The 21,769-nt window shown below is 37.6% G+C and overlaps 1 protein-coding gene across 1 annotated transcript in view; it reads left to right on the forward strand.

Moving 5' to 3' along the window:
• Positions 1-19,475, forward strand: part of LOC107198450 (3'-5' RNA helicase YTHDC2-like) — a 30,270-nt gene extending 10,795 nt beyond the window's left edge. Inside the window, exons 8-30 of the mRNA XM_015615501.2 lie at positions 25-132; positions 1,673-1,821; positions 2,205-2,340; positions 2,689-2,815; positions 4,056-4,121; positions 4,914-5,092; positions 5,263-5,359; positions 5,436-5,523; positions 5,624-5,704; positions 6,624-6,706; positions 7,628-7,733; positions 7,904-8,023; positions 8,375-8,647; positions 9,179-9,305; positions 9,763-9,968; positions 10,687-10,882; positions 11,973-12,082; positions 13,534-13,823; positions 14,200-14,377; positions 15,206-15,409; positions 17,249-17,431; positions 18,389-18,486; positions 18,639-19,475. Of these exons, the coding sequence (XP_015470987.1) occupies positions 25-132; positions 1,673-1,821; positions 2,205-2,340; positions 2,689-2,815; positions 4,056-4,121; positions 4,914-5,092; positions 5,263-5,359; positions 5,436-5,523; positions 5,624-5,704; positions 6,624-6,706; positions 7,628-7,733; positions 7,904-8,023; positions 8,375-8,647; positions 9,179-9,305; positions 9,763-9,968; positions 10,687-10,882; positions 11,973-12,082; positions 13,534-13,823; positions 14,200-14,377; positions 15,206-15,409; positions 17,249-17,431; positions 18,389-18,478 (3,197 nt within the window). The 3' untranslated portion in view covers positions 18,479-18,486; positions 18,639-19,475. The remainder of the gene's footprint in view (positions 1-24; positions 133-1,672; positions 1,822-2,204; positions 2,341-2,688; positions 2,816-4,055; positions 4,122-4,913; positions 5,093-5,262; positions 5,360-5,435; positions 5,524-5,623; positions 5,705-6,623; positions 6,707-7,627; positions 7,734-7,903; positions 8,024-8,374; positions 8,648-9,178; positions 9,306-9,762; positions 9,969-10,686; positions 10,883-11,972; positions 12,083-13,533; positions 13,824-14,199; positions 14,378-15,205; positions 15,410-17,248; positions 17,432-18,388; positions 18,487-18,638) is intronic.
• Positions 19,476-21,769: the final 2,294 nt, after the last annotated feature.

A 21,769-nucleotide genomic window follows, 5' to 3' on the forward strand; every position in this document is an offset into this window, starting at 1 on the left:
CATGGATTTTTTTAATACTTTTAGTCCAAGGAACACCTTTTGAAGTTAAAGAGATGTTTCTGGAGGACATTTTACGAAGCACTGGGTATACAAACAAAGAGATGGTAAAGTACAAAAAAGAGAAGCAGCAAGGTTGGTGGACTTGTTAATTGTAAGGGTTGGCAATGAGAATCATTGATTGATTGAATAAACAATTAACAGGATTATTTTCTGTTAAAATACCAGAGTCAGGAGATTAAATGAGACATGATTAGATGGCAGCAAGTATCTTTAAGCTCTCAATATTTACATTATTGAAATTCTTTATGCAAAAAAATAACTTAGATTCAGTGGTTACATTCTTTTTGCTTTCAGTTGATAATTGTCATATTTTTTATAATTACTATGGTGTAGAGTTAAATATAATTGTGGGCTCTGCCCACATGAACACTAAAGAGGCATAGGCTGCTCTGTACCTTTGGGTGCAAGTTAAAGTGCAGCTATTAAAGCAGGCAGGATTTTGTACATCTTGCATAAAACGTACAAGTTGTTTCCTTTAGTAACATTTTTCACTGTGTTCTTCAGGCATGGATGTATTTTTATAAGTGTTAACACTCTTGAGCTAAACATCATTGGTTTTCAGTTGATGAAATATGAGAGAAATGACAGGTTTTTCTTTACAAACAAGTTGTGGATCTGCTGGTAGATAAAACTAGCACAGATGAAAGAAACAATGGGAAGGATTCCACTGATTGATGAATGGGAAGAAGGTATTTGCCTTTACAAACAAACTGTAGGTTTGCTGATAAATGAAATTGGATATTGAAAGATGAAAGAAACAGTGGATAAAAAACATAAATTCTGTAAGAATTAAAAATTAAGAGGGAGGGTTATACAGGGAGTCTTAGGTATCAGGCATTCCTGGAAGTCTGAGCTCAAATACCTCAGAGAGAGGGACATTCGGCTGGGAAATCAGGATAAAAAGGAGGCTGCATCATCCGAAAATGAGAGACCCCAGGGGAATGCTCCATGGCCTCTCCCTTTATTCAAATAAAGTAAAAGTACTTCTCTGTCTCGTTTTTGGACATAAACCGCTGGTGTTTGTGGATTGATTTTCCTGATATGTAGATACTACTTCAGAAATTTTCATGGCAATTGAAAGTAATGATCCCAGTGATGATGTAAAGAAAAAAATTTAAAAATGCAAACCTCAAAGCTGTAACATACAGTCCTAAGTGGGTATTTATCACAGTGCTCAGCTCTGATCACTGGAAACAGAAGTGTTAAGACCCTGGTTTTTTCTACTGTTTCTTCCACTCCTGTATAAAAACAAGTTGTTACATGCAGGGACTGTATCAGTTGTCTTCAGCATTCCACTTCTGAAGAAAGATCTGGCTGAGATTGTGTAGAAGGTAATTACTTAGGAAGCTCCTTTAAATGCTGTAGTTTGGAATAATGGAAGCTTGGGTGGGTTAAACACCAAAATAGTGGGTTTTGTCTTGTTCTTACAGCCCTTGTTTGCAGTCCTGCACTTCAGGTAGCCTTAAACAGGTTGGATTGGTAGTAGCATTCTAGATTAAATAAAAGAGGTTGAATAGGTAAAACTTTGACCTGCTATAACTATTTTTTTTAGTAGACGACAATGGATAATAAAGATGACTAAAATTTTCTTGGGGACTACTTTGCATTCTAGAAGAGACACAGAAGAACACTCTTGCTGGGTGGTGTTCAGCTCAAGAAAACACTAACAAACTGGCATCTCGGAGACAAAAATCAGTTCCAAGGGCAAATCAGGAGTACAAATGGTTGGATGATGGTGGTGACACAGTATTTAATCAACTAGTAAGTTTTTCCTTTTGTTGGAAGAGACATTTATATTTGTGTTGTACTACTAGCCATTTAAAATCCATTCTCCAAAGATAGTGCTGTAGAGTCTCTCAGGATATTAATGTATTTTGAAGATCACTCTTTTAGGATGAACTGCTCTAGTTGAAGTGTGCTCTTCAGTTATGGTGGTTGTACACAACTTTTCCTCTGTTCAAATGGCTCAACTGCCATTGTGTGAATACATATGACACAGTCAGTGCATTAACTGATACCTGAGTGCTGGATTTCTGATTGCTGGTGGGAAAATTAATGATTCAAATTCTTTGTGGGTAACGTATATGAAAATAAAGACAACTCTAGGAAGAGATTGATCTTTCAAAATGGCTTTTTATCTTCAGACTGAAAAAGATGTGAATTGCCTTGAACCGTGGATAGTAAAAGAAATGGATTCCTGTCTTTCTGACATCTGGTTGCATAAAGATACTGATTCCTTTGCTCAGGTGTTCCATCTTATTTTAACTGAAAATGTCAGTGGTAAGTTTATTGTGTTATTACATAAGAAAAAAGGAACTCACATTTACTCACATTTCTATGGCTGCTTTTATCTCTGGTTTCAAATGTTGCCTTTGCATTCTGATGCCTACTGAATAAGTGGATAGGGCTAGCAGAACTAATGAATTGTTTAGTTAGTTGTTTTGAAGTATTGAAAGAAGTGTGTTTCTAAAACTGTGGAATTCACATGGAGTGAGTGCAGAGATAAAGTGAGGAAACAAATTCTCTTTGGGCTGGAATTTGAAAGCAATATTTGTACTATATTTAGATGAAGAAATAACATTTCTATTGGGTTTGCTGATTTTTAATTTTTTTTTTTTTACTTCTCAGTTGATTATAGGCACAGTGAAACCGGTGCAACTGCTCTGATGATTTCTTCTGGGAGAGGCCTTTTGAGTCAAGTAGAACAGCTGATCAGTATGGGAGCAAGTATCCACTGCAAATCATCCAATGGCTGGTAAAAACAAACAGAGAAAGAATTATTTGTCAATATAGGAGAGAGAAAGAAAATTCTATCATATCTAAATTAATTTGCTAACTAACACACTGCTGTAAGAACTACAGATTTTGACAGCCTAAACAGTTTATAACTCCTGTTAATCCCATTGTTTTCTGTAAATTCTAAATTGAATTCTTAATTACAGAGTCTTGATTATGGGCTATAAACTTTTTTTTGATAGGTCTTATTTAAGACACTGGTTAGCAGAAAAACTGTAATCTACTGAATTGGACCAAAATGTTTGGCAATTCTTTCTTTCATGGCATTACCTATATCAGAAAATCTTTGTGTTAGGTTTCTAAATATGTTGTAGCATGTAAAAATATTTGTGAATCTGTAAAAACTCAAGTTTTGTGGTTACAAAGCATGTGTTCGTATAAAAAGGAAAGTTGGTTAAATAATTGTAGCATGGAAGGATAAGAATTAGGATTCCAGCAATCTGATATTTGGTACTAACACTTGAAAAACTTGGGAAGGAATGCAGTTTAGAAGTAGAACAGTGAACTGCATTGTGACGACAACTTCTGAAAGACAAGAAATAGCCCAATGTTTTCCCACATTTTGATGAAAAATACTGGGGTATGTCTTTCTTGGATGACTTAAAGGGTCCTGCGAACAGGCAGGTCTGATCTCTGCATGTTGGTGTGGGCTTTTTAAAGGAGTGCACATTCAGAGAATCACTAGGTTGGAAAAGACCTTCAAGATCATCGAGTCCAACCAATGCCCTAATACAGCTAAACCATGGCACTGACTGCCATATCCAGTCTTTTTTAAACACATCCAGGGATGGTGACTCCACCACCTCCCCAGGCAGACCATTCCAGTATTTTATTACTCTTTCCCTGAAGAACTTTTTCCTAACATCCAGCCTAAATTTCCCTTAGTACAACTTGAGACTGTGTCCTGTGTGTTCCCATTTTTCCTCCTAGTTTCCTTGTTAACGTTGGAAGGTACTCCTGTGTAAAATTCTGACTTTCTTTTGTGGTAAACAACTGCAGTTACCTAAAAATAAGATAGCTTTTAACACCTTTTCAAGCACTTTCAAATGGAAAGTTGCAGATCCAGCAATAACAATTCTGATAAGAATACTGGAATGGATACAAAGGTCTGGTGTCAATTGTCTTCTCACCCGATGTGCTATTCATATTCATCTTTCAAAGTGAAAAATCTAATAAAAATACTTGTGCAACTCTTTCAGGATGGCTGTGGACTGGGCTAGGCGATTTGGACAGACAGAGGTTGTTGATCTCTTGGAGTCCTATAGGTAAGCTGTAACTGCTTTGCAGAAAGAATTGTATAATATGGTGAAAGGAAATTTGAGCTTTGTATTCTTTTAATCAGAACCGGTTTTAGCTTTTCATGCTGTAAAATCTGGACTACATAGCAATGACTTTTATTTTTTTTTTGAAAGTAGGAGTATTTCAAAAATAAATAACAAAAAAAAGTTTTCATTCAATATCATATTTTTACATTTGCACAACTTGCTGATTATATACTATGTACCATTTTATTTTCACATGCTTACTTTGGAAACAAATCTGTCGTGTGTTTTTATTTGTGTATTGATTATACACAATAGACATATTAAAGAAATTTTATAGAAGTAACGTACACTAGGCCATTCAAGAATGATATTTTTTTTTATTAACTTACAGTTAATCATAGTTGAGGTACTGTTTTTTAAAGGTTATATTTATTATAATTTCTCTTAGTGTAGTTTCCGCTAGTGGGAAATTCTTGGAGAATATGTATCTCTTAAATAGTTTTCCTTGAACACATAAATGAGAAGCATCTTTATACTTTCATTTGCTTATGACTGTGTTTCAATGAAGTTTAAGAAAACTAAAGTTAACACTAAAAAATGAACTGGCATGCATTGTTGGGTTAACATTTAAATCAGTGAACAGTAATAGCATGGTGATTCTCTTCTGCTACATTTAAAAATTAGAATTCAAGACCAATAGTCCTGTTGGTCCTCATCTAAGTTTGAGCTGATGGCAGAATGCAAACCCAAAGTGGGAGCCTTGACTCTGGTCTGTGTATTTTTCTATTACAGTGCTTCATTTGGATTTGGAAATCTGGATGAAAGTTCCCTGGTCCAAAAAAGTGGTAGTGACCTTAGTGCAGAGGACAGAGAACTACTGACAGCTTATCATCACAGTTTTGATGATGAAAAAGTGGATCTGGATCTGATAATGCACTTACTTCACAGCATCTGTCATAGTTGTGATGCAGGTAGGTAACTACCCACACTCCCAGTGTATTGTTACGGATTTGGCTTCTGATGAATCATGCTCTTTTTTCAGAAATCCCCAAAAGTTAAAACCTTCCTAGTGCTAGTTTACATGGCACTGATATGTATTTGAATTTTCTGCTTTTCTCTGTAAACCCACTTCCTTTTTTAGGTGCAATTTTAATATTTCTTCCTGGATATGATGAGATAGTGAACCTGAGGGACCGTATTCTTTTTGATGACAAGAGATTTGCTGATAATGCTCACAGGTAAAATCTTTAGTTTCTGTGGATTTTCATAGCTTCTTCTAAGAATCCTTAAATTGTGCTTTTTGTCTTGCATTAGATACCAAGTTTTCATGCTTCATTCGAGTGTGCAGACTTTGGATCAGAAGAAAGTGCTTGAAACTCCACCTTCTGGCATCCGCAAAATTGCAAGTATCAGAAGACTTTGTCAAATGCTACAATGATCTATTTTGTATTTGCTTTTACAGTTACTATAGTTTTGGTGGTTTTGGCTTTTTTTCATTGCAGATTCTTTCCACTAATATTGCAGAAACCAGCATAACAGTCAATGATGTTGTGTTTGTCATTGACTCAGGCAAAGTGAAAGAGGTATGACTGCCTTAAATTTTCCTAGTGCAATTCTAAAACTCACAGTGCATAAATTAGGGAGAACTTTTTTGTTTACAGTAGGCTGAGAGCTAATGCATGTCAGGCAACAGACCTCACTGAAAAGTTTCAACATCTGTTTGTTTTAAAACAAGTACTGTAAATAGCTAGCTGTACAAAAACCCTGTAAAAGCTGATGTAGGTTGATGTATTGATGTATCTTTTTCTTTTGTAATTTAGTATTTCTGTTTGATGTTTAAAACAAGTCCTCAGTTTAGACCACCTCCTTTCTGAGACTTAGAGAATACTAGGAGTTCCTTTTGTCCTGCTATTTTATCAAGTTCAAAAATAATCCATTAAGTTTTTAAGCACTTTTTTTGATGTGTTGGGGGCTTATTCCCAAATCATTTGTCCAAGAAAAGTGAGATAACATAATGAGACAATTTGAGACCTAGTGTATGGCTTTCGGAATGAAATTGGATTTTATAGGCGGTATGCACACCAAATTTCTGAAGTTCTCGTGAAGCAAAAGTTTTTTTTGTAATTTTACACAATCTAAGAAAATAAGTTGATAATTTCCAAGTGAGATAAAAAGGAAAACTTCATTCAGTATAATAATGTATTTTTGCTTGCTTTGTGATATCTCAGAACACAGATCTAACGTACCTTTTAGTGGCTTGCATTTACCTACTGACTAGAAAACGTTTAATTTTGAAAACTGTGTAGCACAAAGATACTGCAAAGGAGATAACATCATAAATTTGCTTGAAACTGAGAAGATACCTTTGTGCCATAAGCTGCTGTATATATTGCTGTTTCACACTTTTTAGAAAACTCCTGTTAGTAATCTAAATAACTGGTAACTTTAATTTCATGTATCCCATTCAATCTTCAGTTTATGTTCCTTTCTTTGTTTTTATAGAAGTCTTTAGATCCACTGAGTCGTGTTACAATGCTAAAAATGGGGTGGATTTCAAAAGCCAGTGCTATCCAGAGAAAAGGCAGGTAATAAATGTCTCATACTGGTTTTTAATTTTATTTAATTTTATATCCACCATCCTGTATGTTAAGAATAAAGCAGACAACATAATAACTGTTTCTAGCCTAGTCCAGTGTCATGTTGGACAATGGCCAACACTTGTTCTGAGTAGGGGTTAGTGTGTGTTTCCTTGGAATCATTTCCTAAGCTGTAGGAAAGGTGTTTTCCCAAAGGTCTAGGTTGTTTTCCCCCCATTAGTTTGTTCTCCTTTCTTTTTCTTCCATGTAGCACCATCAGTCACAGTGTCCAGTGGATTGTTTTCCCACATCCTCTGTTGGCAAAGGATGACCTATTTCACTTTCTCAGAACTATCCATGACTTAACAGGCCATCATCATGCTCTTCCCAACAAATGTGGGTGAGGGCTCAGAAGTTTGTGTAGCAACAAATGCCCCTTAAATCAATTATATTGGCATTAAGGCATTCAGCTACAGATATTTGTGCATGAATGTGAGAATTTGCTGTCTCTGTTCATCTACTCGCAATTTATTTAATCTTAATTCTGTCTTTTAATCCAAGGGTCACTTATGTTTAGGGGATGTGAGAGGAAGAAATGAAGTTTGCAACTTAGATTCCTTACAACAAAGGATGATTGAGATTTGGACTGGTCTTGGATTAAAAAAATACCCACAGCACTTTACTTAGATAAGCCTTGTTTTTCTTTCTCCAGATTTCTCAGTGTTGGGTTAAAATGACAGTGAAAAATCGCCACACTCTCAAAAATAATCCGTGATAGGAAAACTCACTTTTTGTGTGACTTAACAACATTTTCTTCATAGAACTGCTTCTACTTTCCCATTCTAAGTTTCTGTGTCTGTTTGTTGGCTTTTGGTTTTGTTTTTTTAAAGAAATCCTAATTTTCACAACTTTCCATATTTCATTTTCAAGGGCTGGGCGCTGTCAGCCTGGAGTCTGTTTTCGTCTCTTCAGCAGGCTCCGATTTCAGAATATGTTGGAATTTCAATCTCCAGAACTTCTAAGAATGCCGCTTCAGGTGCATGTTCACTTAGAAATTATAACTTTAAAAAATGTAATGTCATCAAGCCATACTATTAATTGCAACAAATCATGTGTTTGGGACATGTGTTTCCAAGATTTGGAAACAATCTCTAAGATTGTTTCCAAATCTTGGTAATCTTTTTTGTTCTGCCTTTTAACTTGCAGGAGATTTGTTTGTACACAAAACTTCTGGCTCCAATTAATTGTCCAATTGTAGACTTCCTTATGAAAGCTCCTGATCCTCCGCCTGCTGTAACTGTGAGAAATGCTGTGCATATGCTTAAGGTCAGAAAAGGAATAGGTTTACATGGAAATTGTGTTTGATTCCAAATTTTTCGTGTAGCAGTCCATTTTTCTTACTTCAGTTTGTACTGAAGCTGTTTTTAATTACTTAAGGATGTTTCAAATTTTTGTTTATTGTCTGTTTTCATTTTGTGTGTGAGGATATGTTTTTCCATGTCAAGGGAAGAGAGTGCTTCAAAGTCTTGTCTCTGTAAATAGTTTGACTTGCTTTTTTAAGTGTTTGGGAGCAAGTCTAGTTAATGTCCAATATTCACATTCTTTTTGCTTTCACTGCTAATTGATTTAGTTCACTGTCCCTGTCCCCCTCTCCTTTGTTTGTTTGATTATAAACAGACCATAGATGCCATGGACGCTTGGGAAGATCTCACTGAGCTTGGTTATCACCTCACTGAATTACCTGTAGAGCCACACCTTGGTAAAATGGTGTTGTATGCTGTAGTGCTGAAGTGCCTGGATCCTGTTCTGACCATTGCCTGTGCTCTTGCCTGCCAAGACCCTTTTGTGCTGCCCACACTGGCCTCCCAAAAGCGTGCAGCCATGCTGTGCAGGAAGCGTTTTGCTGCAGGGACATTCAGTGACCACATGGCCCTGCTCAGGGCTTTCCAGGTAATACTTCATTTCAGAGAGTACTAATCACAGTAGATCACACAATCAAGGTAAATAATGCATCAGTCTGCTTGGATATAGAGTGGTGCACTGTGATTAAGTCCTTGTGTTGCAGTCAGCAACATCCTTGGAGAAGACTTTATTTTTGCCTGGTGGCTTTCCTGTATATTGGACTCATAAATTTGTGAGGGAACACTTTTTGTGGTATGTTTTGTTGATATTTTCAAACCTTACAAAATTCTGAGTGCTCCAACAATGTGCCTTTTTACATGCTACTACACAGAGATCTTCAAATCATGATCTTAATGTAAAGATCTTTATTAAATTATTAATTTTAACTTGACATAATGATCATTGTAGTGAGCAGGTAAGATAATCTAATTCTTGAATAGAAATAAGAATCTAGTTTGATACATTTACTTTCAGAGTGGGTCTTACATTTATTTTATTGACATAAATGTAATTTAAAAAAAAAAGCATGTTCTAGTTTTAGCTTATCAAACTAATAAGCAAATGTAAAAACATTTTCAGGCATGGCAGAAGGCACGCAGTGATGGCTGGGAGAGAGCCTTCTGTGAAAAGAACTTCCTATCCCAAGCCACAATGGAAATCATTGTAGGAATGAGAACACAGTTGCTTGGCCAGCTTAGAGCCTCAGGTAAAGAGCTTCAAAAAAACCCTTATTTTAAAGTCAGACATATAGAAATTGTAACAAAAATCATGTTCACCATTGTAATTTTCCTTAATTTGAAACACATTTTCATGTACACATTGATGCAGGGTATGGTGTAGATGAGGAAGTGTGGCTGATCTAACTGAAAGCACCCTCATCTCCACATGCCACTGCATTTCGCTGTTGAGATGAATTTCTTTGGATCTTTGTGTTTTAGTAAAATATTCCCATAGGAAATGTCTTTGTATTGTAGAAAGAATTGTATTTTGTGTTAGTATGAAACTATTACCAGGAAGGATTTCAGTGTAATGATTGTTTCTTGGTGCTGTTAAGGTTGGTAGTGGTGAAAAATGCAACAAATAAGTAATTTATTTCACCTTCATTTTCAAGCTCCTTTTGAGAACCAAACACAAGCTGACATGGCACCATTTTGTCTTGTCAGGTTTTGTGAGAGCCAGAGGAGGAGCTGATATTAGAGATGTTAATACTAACTCTGAGAACTGGGCTGTAATTAAAGCTGCTTTAGTGGCTGGGATGTATCCCAATCTTGTGCATGTAAACAGAGAAAGCCTGGTGTTGACTGAACCAAAGGAGAAGAAAGTGAGATTTCATCCTACCTCTGTTCTTGGTCAAACTCAGTATAAAAAGGTAAATCACTTTGAATTTATAGTTCACAAAAAAGAGCACTAAAATCTATCACATGTTTTAGAAATGTCTTTTTCTAGTTGTCAGTGCTTTAAAAGCAGCATGGGCATTTAACACTACAGCTTTAGAAAATACTTTTCTAACTTTTCTACTTTTTCTAAATACTTCACTAACCAGCTGATAGAAGTTTGAGTTGTTTTTTTTCCCCATTGTTTCAGTTAGCTCTTTCTCTAGATGGAACAAGGCAAAATGGCAAAAACAATGCCCCTAGTTATAAAATTGTTCTAAAGATATAATGATCCCTACTCTTAAAAGCAAGAAGTTCTACTCTGAAACTTTTTTTAAACCTTTTTTAAAGCAAAATATTTTGTTTTATCATGGTAGGATAATTTCTGAATCTGGTTGAATTCTCTCAAAATTTTTATTTGCGTGTATATTTTTATATGTGTATTATTATACGTGTATTTATTTCTCAAAATATAGAGCCATAGAATGGTTGGGTTGGAAGGGACCTTAAAGCTTCTCTCATTCCAACCTCCTGCCATGGGCAGGGACACCTCCCACTAGTCCAGGTTGCTGAGAGCCCCACCCAGCCTCGCTGTGAACACTGCCAGGTTAAGGCATCCACAAATATCTCTGGATAAAATGGGAAATATGTTAAAATTTACATTAAATATGGGTAACCGGGTATAATAGCCTAGTCTTATCTTCTCTTGCACAGATTGCCCCAGCAAATGGACAGGCTGCAGCCATCCAGGCTCTCCCTACAGACTGGCTTATATATGATGAAATGACAAGAGCTCACAAGACAGCAAACATCAGGTGCTGCTCTGTTGTGACACCTGTCACCGTGTCCCTCTTCTGTGGACCAGCCAGACTGCCAAGTAATGCCTTGCAGGCATCTTCAATCTTTCGAGGTACACTGGAGCCCAGATTTGGGATGTTTCCATTGGTATACACTGGTGTGTGACAAGGAAGGCCTATTTTTAAGTAATACTTAATACATATATTGGCTGATTCTGAAAACAACAGTGTTATAATTCCTATAGCTATTCAGGAACAGTTTGTATCAAATACTTTGTAACAAATCTCTCAGTTTTGGGATTCCTTATACATTCATTCAGTACAGTTAGTAAGGAAATAATGCAGCCACAGTGTCTAATGATAATACTGGTAGTGAGAAGTATAGTATATATGTTCTTTTTCTACAGACTACTTTATTTGATACTTTGAATTAGATTATTCAGATTGAGTAATTTAGAAACAATCAGTATGACAGATAATTCATGTTGCTTCTAGCTGACACACACATTTTCAAGATATGTTCTACTGATAATTTTTAATGTCAGTCAGCTATACTATTAACCACAAGTAATAGAGAATATATAGAAATTTCCTTTTTTAAAAATTTTTTATTTAAATTGAGTGTTCTTGGAATGGAAGCAAAAATAACTGCTGCTAGTTCCCACAGTTTGAATCAAACTGTATGTCCAACTAATTTCTGAAGCTTTCCTGTTTTGCTTCTAAACTGTTAACTGTAGAATAGTGTTCATGCTGATAGAATTGCACTTTAGGAAAATAAGGATTCCTAATTAATAGCCATATGTATATATGAATACATATATGTATAGATATGTATATGTATACTAGGTCTTTAAATCTGCTATTTTACTAGGAAATAGAGCCACATGTGGTTTTACAAACTGCTTTAGGCAAAAGTTGGATAGTGGCTTGTGAATGCTGATGAAGGTACATGAGTTGAGTCAGATCACATCAGTACAGTTAGCAGGACCTTCAGCAGATCTGGCTACTTGATTGCCGCTATCTGGAGCAAGGACTTTTCAGTGTATTTGCAGAAAAGAAGAGGTAGTTTTACAAATGTTTACATTTTAAAGTCAATTTTAGAAGGAAAAATATTTATTGCTGGTAATACAGTACTGTTCTGTTTTTTGTATATAAGTAGAAAAAAATACAGAAATGCTAATGCACCTTTTTTCTTTAATTCAGGGGGAGGAGTATCTAATGATAGCAGTGACAGTGAGATGGAGGACAAAACAACTGCTCATCTGGCACTACTGAAGCTGGATGAATGGCTCCATCTCAAACTGGACCCTGAAGTAAGTAAGAAATCGCTCTGGGTTTGCTTCATGTAGAAGAATTGTAAAAAGATGTAAAAAGGTTTTGGTAACATTTGTGTAGCCAAGAATTTTCTCTAAGAATGTCATGTTCTGTTTGGGTCTCTCAAACTACATATTCTGTGATTTAACTTTACTTCATGAGCTCGTCAGGAATTAAAGGGCTTCAATCCGCTTTGGCCCAGAGTTGTCTGTCATGTGAGTTCATGTATTCAACATCCAAGTTACAAGGTTTCATAACCTATCACCCATACCTTTCAATTCTTGTCCCTATGAGCAAAAAGATAAAAAATAGTCACCTAAGTCAACAGTGAGAGTGCTTATCCCTCTTCCTCCATATTGGTGTGGGTGAACTGTCTATCACATGAGGGAGCAGGAAAGCCTCAGCAGTCCAGATGCTGCTGGATCTGCTTCAAAAATTTTCTGGGGATGGGTATACCAGAAAAGTATCATACCTTTCTTGAAGTATGATGTTTTGTATGTCTGAGCTTGGCAGTTTGGTCCCTTTCCACAAGTCAGCAGATTCTGAAGGGACTGCCAGACAAAAGATAATGGCTGTAGGAGACAGCAAACTGCAGGTGACTGTGGCAGCATAATGGCCCTTCTGCTCCTTCTGGCCTCCTGTCCTGCCTGCATGGTGCTCCATCAGGCCATAGCATGATCTGGGATAGCCAAAATCTGAGCAGGAGCTGAGAGAACAGTCACACTGGCATATTGTGTTTTTCTTTCTCTGAGAGGATAACCAAAATCAGATCAAAAAGGAACACTTGAAGCTGGAGTTGCCAAAAGAAAGTTGCTGTCAGATTTTGGAAGGATAAATAAAAACCTCTTTGAAATAGAAGTCTTTAGGTCATTGAGGAGCTGTGGCTGTGGTAAGAGGTAGTTTGTGGGTCATGAAATACTTAGGCTTACCAGCTCTAATAATACTACTACTGTGTCCAAAAGAGTGATTTAAAAAAATGTATTTTAATGGAAGCATTCCTGATAACATGGGAATTAGACTATAGTCTTTTGAATTTAGTCATCACATTTGGACAGAAGTGTGTGTAAGAAAATGTCACTTAGAGCTCTTTTCCCTCAGGTATGAAGAGTGCATGAGTATAGACTGATTTGAGGGGAAGGGCATTAAGCATGAAAAAATTGGGTTTTCTAGAAAGATTAAAAAAGAAAAAAAAGTAGGTGGATTTACAATACAATGTTAAGTCTAGTACAGAGTTAAATGAAATGTTTCAAAAATAACCCTGCACCCAAGGAAAAGAAAGTAAATTAACATCTTAGTTTAAATATGAGTTGTTCCCCCTCCCCAAGATTGTAGTCTTGCCTTTCATTCTGAACCCTGTTTATATTAAAATGCCAGTTGCTGCCTCATAGGAAAGAGATTACCTGTCTGATTAATTTTCATCAGTCTTTAACAGAACTGGAATTCATTACAGGCCGCTGGTATGCTGTTGCAACTTAGGCAGAAGTGGCACAGTTTGTTCCTGCGTCGTATGCGAGCTCCTTCTAAACCGTGGTCTCAGGTTGATGAAACAACTGTAAGAGCAATTACAGCTGTTCTGAGTGCTGAAGAACAGTCTGCAGGTCTGCAGCAGCCTTCAGGAATTGGCCAGAGACCAAGACCTGTGACTTGTGAAGAACTTCCTTTGGCATCTACATGGAAGTCAACTAACAGCAGAAAAAGCTCAACAGAAACTGAATTGTCTGACTCCTCTAATGCTGAAAAGTAAGATGTTGCGGTCTTCTGCTCACTCTAGGTTGCAGTTTATGTATACAAGCATCACTTAAATTTCTGCTAAAGAGGTGAAAACAGTGGAAATACCATTGAAAGGTGTTATACTGTTGTATGCTGCATTGTAATCCCAATGAGAAGTATTTAATACATGAGCCTGCTGTTTGAGAGAGCAGTCAGGAGTATTGTCTTTGAGAACTAGCAGAAGAGGTTTAACAGTAGCATTAAAAAACAACACATGATCAGTATGGGCTTTTTAGTTACAACATATTTTATAGCTGCTGTAATACATGTGGTCATGCAGTAGGCTGACAGGTCGATGTAAATTGTGCATTAACTGCTTGTGAAACTCAAGGTATGTCCTTTCTAGGGTTTCAGTGAAATCTACATCTCCCGCACTCCACCAGCCAAAGAAGTACAAAGAAAAAGACATTTTGCTCTCCAAACGATCCTCAGATGACAGATTAGCTCAGTCCTCAGTGAAACCTGCAGAAAGCAGTAGCTATCCCAGCCCCTGTGCTAGTCCTTCTTCTCCAGTATCTGGAAAGGTAGAGTTCTCAAACGTATCACCCTGCTCTTCAAAAGTAATAGAATTTCTTGCTGGAACCATTCTTCAAATACTGGGCATTTTACTGATAAATTAGGAACCTAACATAACTTTTCATTTATAACAGTTGCATAATAATTCCTTCTGGAACTTTAAGTTTAGACTTAATATCCTGATTACACTAGTTTAATACAGTAAAAATAGTATTTTTTTAAACTTGTTCTAATAAACAGTGAAGGTATATTAATTCTTTTCAATTAAATTAGTATATTGTATGTACACTTCCGAAGGTTTTGGATTCTGCCTTTCTCTGCTTCTGTAATAGCATACATTGATACTGATTCTCTTGAAGTATTGTGTTATCTGCCTTATTATGACTGCTTGGGGTTTTTTGTGATGGCTATTTTAACCACATTTTAAAGAAGTGTGGTTAAATTTCTTTTCTTTTTAAAGAGCACATTTTTAATGAGATTATTGTCATAGTTGTCCCTATATGTTTGAATAGTAAACTGCAGTAACACTAAAGAGATCACTGAGGGGAAACCTCATGTACTCATTGAAGGATTTAGTAATTCCTGTTGAGTCTTTCATCTTTTAAATTCCAACAATGTAAAAGGAAGAAAACATGTTTTCTGAAGGTAGATATGTAAGTAGTGTGCTGGAGGCTGCAGTGTAGGATGATTAATTTTTGTGTCATCTCAAGGTGTGTCAGTCTTAAACCAATTATAATTTATCACTAGACTTTTTAGTCCTGTTCTGCTTCACTTGTTTTCTGCCCCTCATGGATGAATTACTGTTAAATTCCCTACTATTAATTTCTTTTTGCCAGGGTTGCAAATCTCCTTCACCAAGACAAAATATGCCAGTTCGGTACTTTATAATGAAAAGTAGCAACCTGCAAAACATTGATATTTCTCAGCAGAAGGGAATATGGTCCACTACACCAAGTAACGAAAGGAAGCTGAATGGAGCCTTTTGGGAGAGTAATGTGGTTTACTTAATATTTTCTGTTCAAGGGTCTGGATGCTTTCAGGTGAGCCTTAATCTAAAACTAAATATTAGCAGTGTTTGATGGTTTAGGCAGCAAATGACTGTGTGTAGTGTGGACAGCTTTGCATACGACTTCTGACTTCGTGAGAAGCAGAGAAATATGTGAATCTCTGTGTTTGCTGAAGAAAGAGTATTTCGTTCTCCTCTGAAATTTGATTGTCCCTCAAAAGCTCAGATGGTATTGCCTCCAAGCATTATGAGTCAGAAAAATGTTTGTACCCTACATTCATTCTCTAAAACAACAACAACCAGAAAAAAATTCCGAACTAAGTGGGGGATTGCTATATGTTTGCATGCCAAAATGTGTATTGTAAGTGAGCAAGCAGCTACAGTCAAGTCACAGGTTTCTAAAGCTAAGAAATTCATAGATTTCTTTATTAAAATTTTGATAAAAAAGAATTTTATTCACTTCCAGTTAGGAAGCTGATCATTCTTCCAGAGCTGTGTCTTGACTTCATATTCAGTGAGATATTTGTCGACAGTTTGTTGGTCAAATCTCTAGTCAACTTAAAAACTTGACCTGGTAGTGCAAAGCTGCAGCCAGTTGTGAGCCAGCTAAATTCAGCTGTTCCAGATGAAGGAAGTTCAACTGACTTCTTCATATATAAGTTATTTGTAAAAGTCAGCTGAACTTAAAATCTAGTGACCCAACCAAAACACAGCTGTTTTGGCAGCACCTCTGAAGGATTGCAGTGACATATTACTTATGATGGTTTGGCAAATACAAATGTAATACTGGAAAGTTATTTTCAGCAAGTCAGTTGATAATGAAAACGGGCTGTTGCACTGGTGCTCTCAGACAAGGAAGTGGGGAAGGGGACACACACTGAAGTCAGGAATGTAGGTGGTTGACCTTGCCCTGCCCTTCCAGTTTTGACAGTGTGCTGCACCCTCATGGAATGTGAGATTAACTTCTCTATTAATTTTCTCTTGTCACAACTGTCTCTATTTCACATTTATTTTTTTCTTCTGTTCCTTTTATTAATTCTTATTTAAGTCTGGCTTGAGATATCTAGGACTGCTTGTCTTACAACCACAATGATTTACATGGTAAACTGCATCTTTTAGGACTGTTAAGTCCTAAATGTTAATGTTAAGTCCTTTTAGGACTGTTAAGTCCTAAATGACATTCACCTGAACAGTTGATATGTTTTTTGTGGGGTTGGGTTTACTTTTTGTTTGTTTGGTGTGTGGGTAAATTGGGGTGTCCTTAAGTTAGATGCTGTCATGGGTTTGGGGTGTCATTCATTTTCTTCTTGAATACTTGTCATGTTGGAATTTTGTCCAGCTTCTCTAAAGAAGGAAATAAAAGCAACTTTGACTTCTTTCTTTGAAGAACAGTTGCAATCTATGAATTCTGTGTAAAAGTTTGTTAACATAGAGGGAACATGAGAAGGAACAAATGGATTTCTGCAAAAATTAAGAGTAACAAGGACTTAGCAAGTAACAAAGAATATGAATATCTAATGGACTATACTGTAGTAGAATATTTATCTTGATTTCCTTCTGCTTCAGAACAGAACAGTTATGCAACAGCTTTTTAATCTGTTACAAAGCTCAAAAAACCTTTAGTGATAATCTTGTCACTGAGAGACATTCCTTATAGTCAAACCCTACAAGGCATATTTGCAGTGGAAAAAGAAGTGATACTTCTAACTTTGTAGATGAAAACATTTTGGAAGCTCCAGCTTCATGTGGAGAGTGTGTGAATCCCTTTGACACTACTTTGAAAGGTTCATAGGAAGTTCAGTTATTTATCTCATTCAACCATAGACAGATGTGTCATTATGTCTGTTCTTTCATATTTCAATTTCTGTCCCAGGGTTTTGCTAGAATGGGTTCAGCAATCGGGTGTGAGAAAAGTCAGGACTGGGGATCTGCTGGTTTTGGAGGTGTATTTAAGGTGGACTGGATCCGAAAAGAAAGCATTCCTTTTCAGTTTGCACACCATTTGCTCAACCCATGGAATGACAGTAAGAAAGTACAAATAAGTAGAGATGGCCAGGTAATGTTACTCTATTCTTAAGTTTTCTTTACTTTGTAGAATTGTGTATTTTTTATTAGCTTGTTCAGCCTTGACATTTATCTCCACTTGTTCATGTATCTGCTAATCTGAATTTACAGTTCATTGATGTATTGTACTTTCAGCTAATGCAGAATTACTGCTGAAGTAATGTAGTTGTTTTGATAAAATCAAAACAGTTTCATGCTTATGTGTTAAAAGAAATATTTAAAGGTGAATTCTTCCAAAAAGAAGTTGGGTGTGTTTTTTAGTTTGTAATTTAGTTATAGAGATTTGTGCCTTGTTTGGTTGAAATGTCTTCTCTCAGATAGTCTGCCACACCCAAATAGCTGCAACTACAAAAAGCCAAAGAATTGACACAGAATTTCTGTGTGGCAGTTTCTGCCCTCTCCCCATCCCTTCACAGAATATCTCCTTGATGATTGAAGAGCTAAAGTTTTTGTATCATCTTCTCTTCTTCAAAACTCCTTTCCAGTTTAAAGAAACTGGGGGAAAGAAGTACAAGGAAAGGATGGCCACTGTATTTCCTGTGACCTCTTTCCACATTCTCCACCACACTTCATGGAATTCAGCTTAAAAGATGTGGAAAATAATGATGTTTTGTAGTAAGTGACTGATCTGTGGGAGGTACAAATTATCTGGTGCATCTGTTCTTAGGTATGGTGGTAGCGTGTTCATTGGGAATTATCTTTGTGAGAACCAACATCTCACTGTGGCCAGGATGGCTTGTGAAAGTTTTTATCTCCTACTGAGGCCTAGTAAGAAAACCTTCCTCTGGTAGAAGTTCTAGTGTTTGTCCCAATAGCAGTAGGGATGAGCTGTTCTAGAAAGGTTGAAAGCAATCACCAGCAACTTATCTAACAATTCAGTAATAAACAGTTTCTGTGTGCTCAGTAGTAGCAGTGCAGGTAACTTCCCTCAATTCCTGATCATTTCTAGGAGCTGGAACCACAAGTTGGAGAGCAGTTGCTGCAGCTTTGGGATCGTATTCCTTTGGCAGGAAGAAAACTGACTGAGCATGCCAAGTGATGTGACAGGTAGTTATTTACGCGTTGCTTGCTGATTTTGTGGTAGAGGGAAAGCTGTGCACATACAGTATATCATTACAGTACTGTCTTTCCTGTGTAGCTTGTGGAAGACAGGTACACTGGGTACTAATTATTCTCTAGTCATTTTGATTTTTTTCCAGCTGGTTTAGGTTGTTGAAACATCAGCCATGAGAAACAGCAGCATGTCTACAATAAAGATGAGGAAGAAGGCGACACAACAACCTCCTGACATTCTTTGTAATGCTGTGCACCTACAAGTGGAAAAATAAGAGGGAATTGTTTTGTTTTCAGTGTTTACTTGCCAGCCTGTTTTTTGACTGAGTTGTTTTTTTTTAGAGTAGTGTGCAGTTGATACTTAAAAATAAGTTCAAACCAAAGTTTGAAACAATGGACCTCATGTGGGTTTAAAATAGCATAGCAGACAGTTTTAAGTTACAGTTAAGTTACAGACAGTTTACAGTTAAAGCTTTCTCTACCCAGTGAAAGGTTTGAGAATATAAATGTTAATTAATTGGTCTTCCAGGTCAGTTACAAAAAATACTAATTCCAAATATGTTGAAAGGCTCCTTAAGTGTACTTCTACATCCACAGTGCAAGAGAGCTGAATATATTCATACAAACAACTAGGCAGCTGGAAATGTTAATTTTTATTTAATGGTATTTATTTAACAGTAATTATTTTTAATTAGTTTAAATTATTTTTTTCATTTTTATTATTTAATTTAATTATTTTAATTTAATTTAAATAAAAAAGAAGGAGCATGACACTTTTGAGATTGGGTGCACCCACTGATGTTTGCAGTTTCAGTTATTTTTCACCTTTAAGATGTGACTCAAACCTTGAGAAGCTCAGTCTTTCAGAGGCCTGTGGCCAAGTCATATTTCAGTAGTTCACTAATTTAGGCACTGTTAGAAGACCTGTATTTCTTTAAAAAGCAATAAAAATTATTACCAGTAAGACTTCCTTCATCATTTAACATAGTCTTCATGCTTTCTTTCAAGTTGTTTCTTTTTCTTCTATACCACTGCTGTTTTTATTTATTTGGCTTTTTCTTAGTACTTCACATACTTTACTCTAAGGCTGATATAAATGGGTGTGATCACTGTCAGCACAGTTTGTGGTCATTCTTAGGTTAAACCAAGATTTTTCCCTGCATCTGAGCCTCGGCCTGTTTTCTCGTGCCTGTTCAGGATCTTACCCCATGCATTCATTTTATGTTCTGTGTGGTGACTTCCACATGTGAACCATCAGTCTGACCTTTGCCAAAACTACCCGGCTGCCTGTAAGGCTGGGACTGCCCAACACATTGCTCCTCAAGACAGTGCCTCAAGGGAGGCATGAGGCTCTTCCTGCCTCTTACCTTACTTCCAGGCCTGTGCCAACACAGGAATGTGGGGCAGTACTGCCTTGTATGGATTTACAGGGCCCTGTGCACTTCAGAAACAGAGCTAGCACAGAGAGGGGGCATAGGTGAGTGTAATGTTTAGTTAACCAGCTAAATAGTACTTCTGCAGCTTGATGGTAAAAAGGACAGTCGAACCATGGAATTTGTATTCCACAAGGCCACTGGCCAGTCTATGTCACTTGTCTGGAGAAGAGATTGTTCCCTGCTGCTTGCCTGACAGTCATGGTCATGTGGTTTGTTCTTTTGGGGCTGCAAAAACTCTGCCATCATCTTTGCCTTAGCTTTTACTTTTTCTTCATCCCTTCGACAAATATTTGCTGTGTTTTTCTCACCAATTCCTCTAGAGGCTTATTCTGCCACTCTTGATCTTTTTGTACTCCTTTCTTTATGTCAGGCCGAGCCTTAGTAACAAGTTGTACCTTCAGCAATGTGTCAAAGGGTTCCCCTTCAGGATCCATCCCCCCATGCTTCTGCAAGGCATCCCTACTCTTCTCTAACCAATGAGAGGGGCTTTCATGTTTGTCCTGTTCTAACAACATAGCCTTAGCTGTTATGTTGTTAGTTCTGGGAGCCGCTGGTTTGCTTGCCCTAATCAAATAAGCACGATAATTGTGGAGGTGAGTCAGACTGGCCTGGTTATTTGGGTCCCACTGGGGGTCTACCTGGGGGATGGCATCATCCACTGTAGGGGCATTAGGTCCACCCCCTCTGCTGCTTGTGCATGTTCATCTTCCCACAACTGCTGAGCTTTCCGCAAAATCATCCGTTTCTCTGACCCAAACAAAATCCCCAAAAGAAAATTCCAATTGTCCCACATACAATCTGCATTTCCCAAATATTCCTCTATCTTTTCCCCCACCCCTCTGGGATCATCCAAATACGGGGGTAATTATTTTTTCAATCCTCTTGTATCTTGGGTAGTAAGTGGTACAATTACAAACCCAAATCCTCCCCCTTGATCTCCCAAAGGAAGTTGGCAGAGTGGCATTTGGTGTACTCCTGTCTCTTGGGTCTGGGGGGCTTCTGATGCTCTAAATTGAGTCCCCCTTCTGGTTCTAGGGGGTGATATGATATGCTGCTCCCCCCCCCTACACCGTTGTTATTTTCAGGTGGAGCTGTAGGAACAGCATTTCCCTGATCCCTTTGCCCTGGAAGGTGAGGATACAGGGCATCTGCAGCTGGCTCTAGGTCAGCTGGTAACACCAGAGGACAAGATGGGGGAAGGTGCTGGAAAACATCCAAATCTTCACCGTTTTCCTCTTCCCCCCCTTTTTCCTCTTCTCCTTTTTTTCTTAACACATAGATTTCTCCTGTTGCTTGTTTAAACCATATCAATCCACATTCCCTTTCATTCAGTCCTTTCCAAGTCTCCGCTAGATACCTCCACAGAATTCAACACCAATTAGTTCTATCTGTTCCATAAGGTGGCCATTTAAATCCATTAGGCAACTTACACTCTGGCCATACATAGTAACAATATTTTACCATCATCTCCATAGTTACCTCTGTGTGAATGCATAATCTGTCCCAAGATCTCAGCATTCTCCCCAAGGGACTCTCTGGGGCTATTATGGGATCGTCATCCCTTTTGCCGGGACCCCTTCCCGGCTGTACCCTTGCAGCCCTCCATGGGTGCCCTGTTTGACCTGTGCAACCCTCCCTGGGTGCCCTCCCAGGCTTGCTCCCCGAAGATGCCATTTTACTCACCAGTGAGATTTTCAGTGGTCCTTCCCTGTGGACTCTTCACGGACCCCCCTGGTCCGCCACTCGTCTGTCTCCTGGACAGTCTCGGGAACCCAATCGATCGCCCGGTGCTGGCTGCCACCAAGGGGAGCTGATCACCGAAACTGGGTGAGGCGCGCCTT

Source organism: Parus major, chromosome Z (assembly GCF_001522545.3).
Source record: "Parus major isolate Abel chromosome Z, Parus_major1.1, whole genome shotgun sequence".
Lineage (NCBI taxonomy): Eukaryota > Metazoa > Chordata > Aves > Passeriformes > Paridae > Parus > Parus major.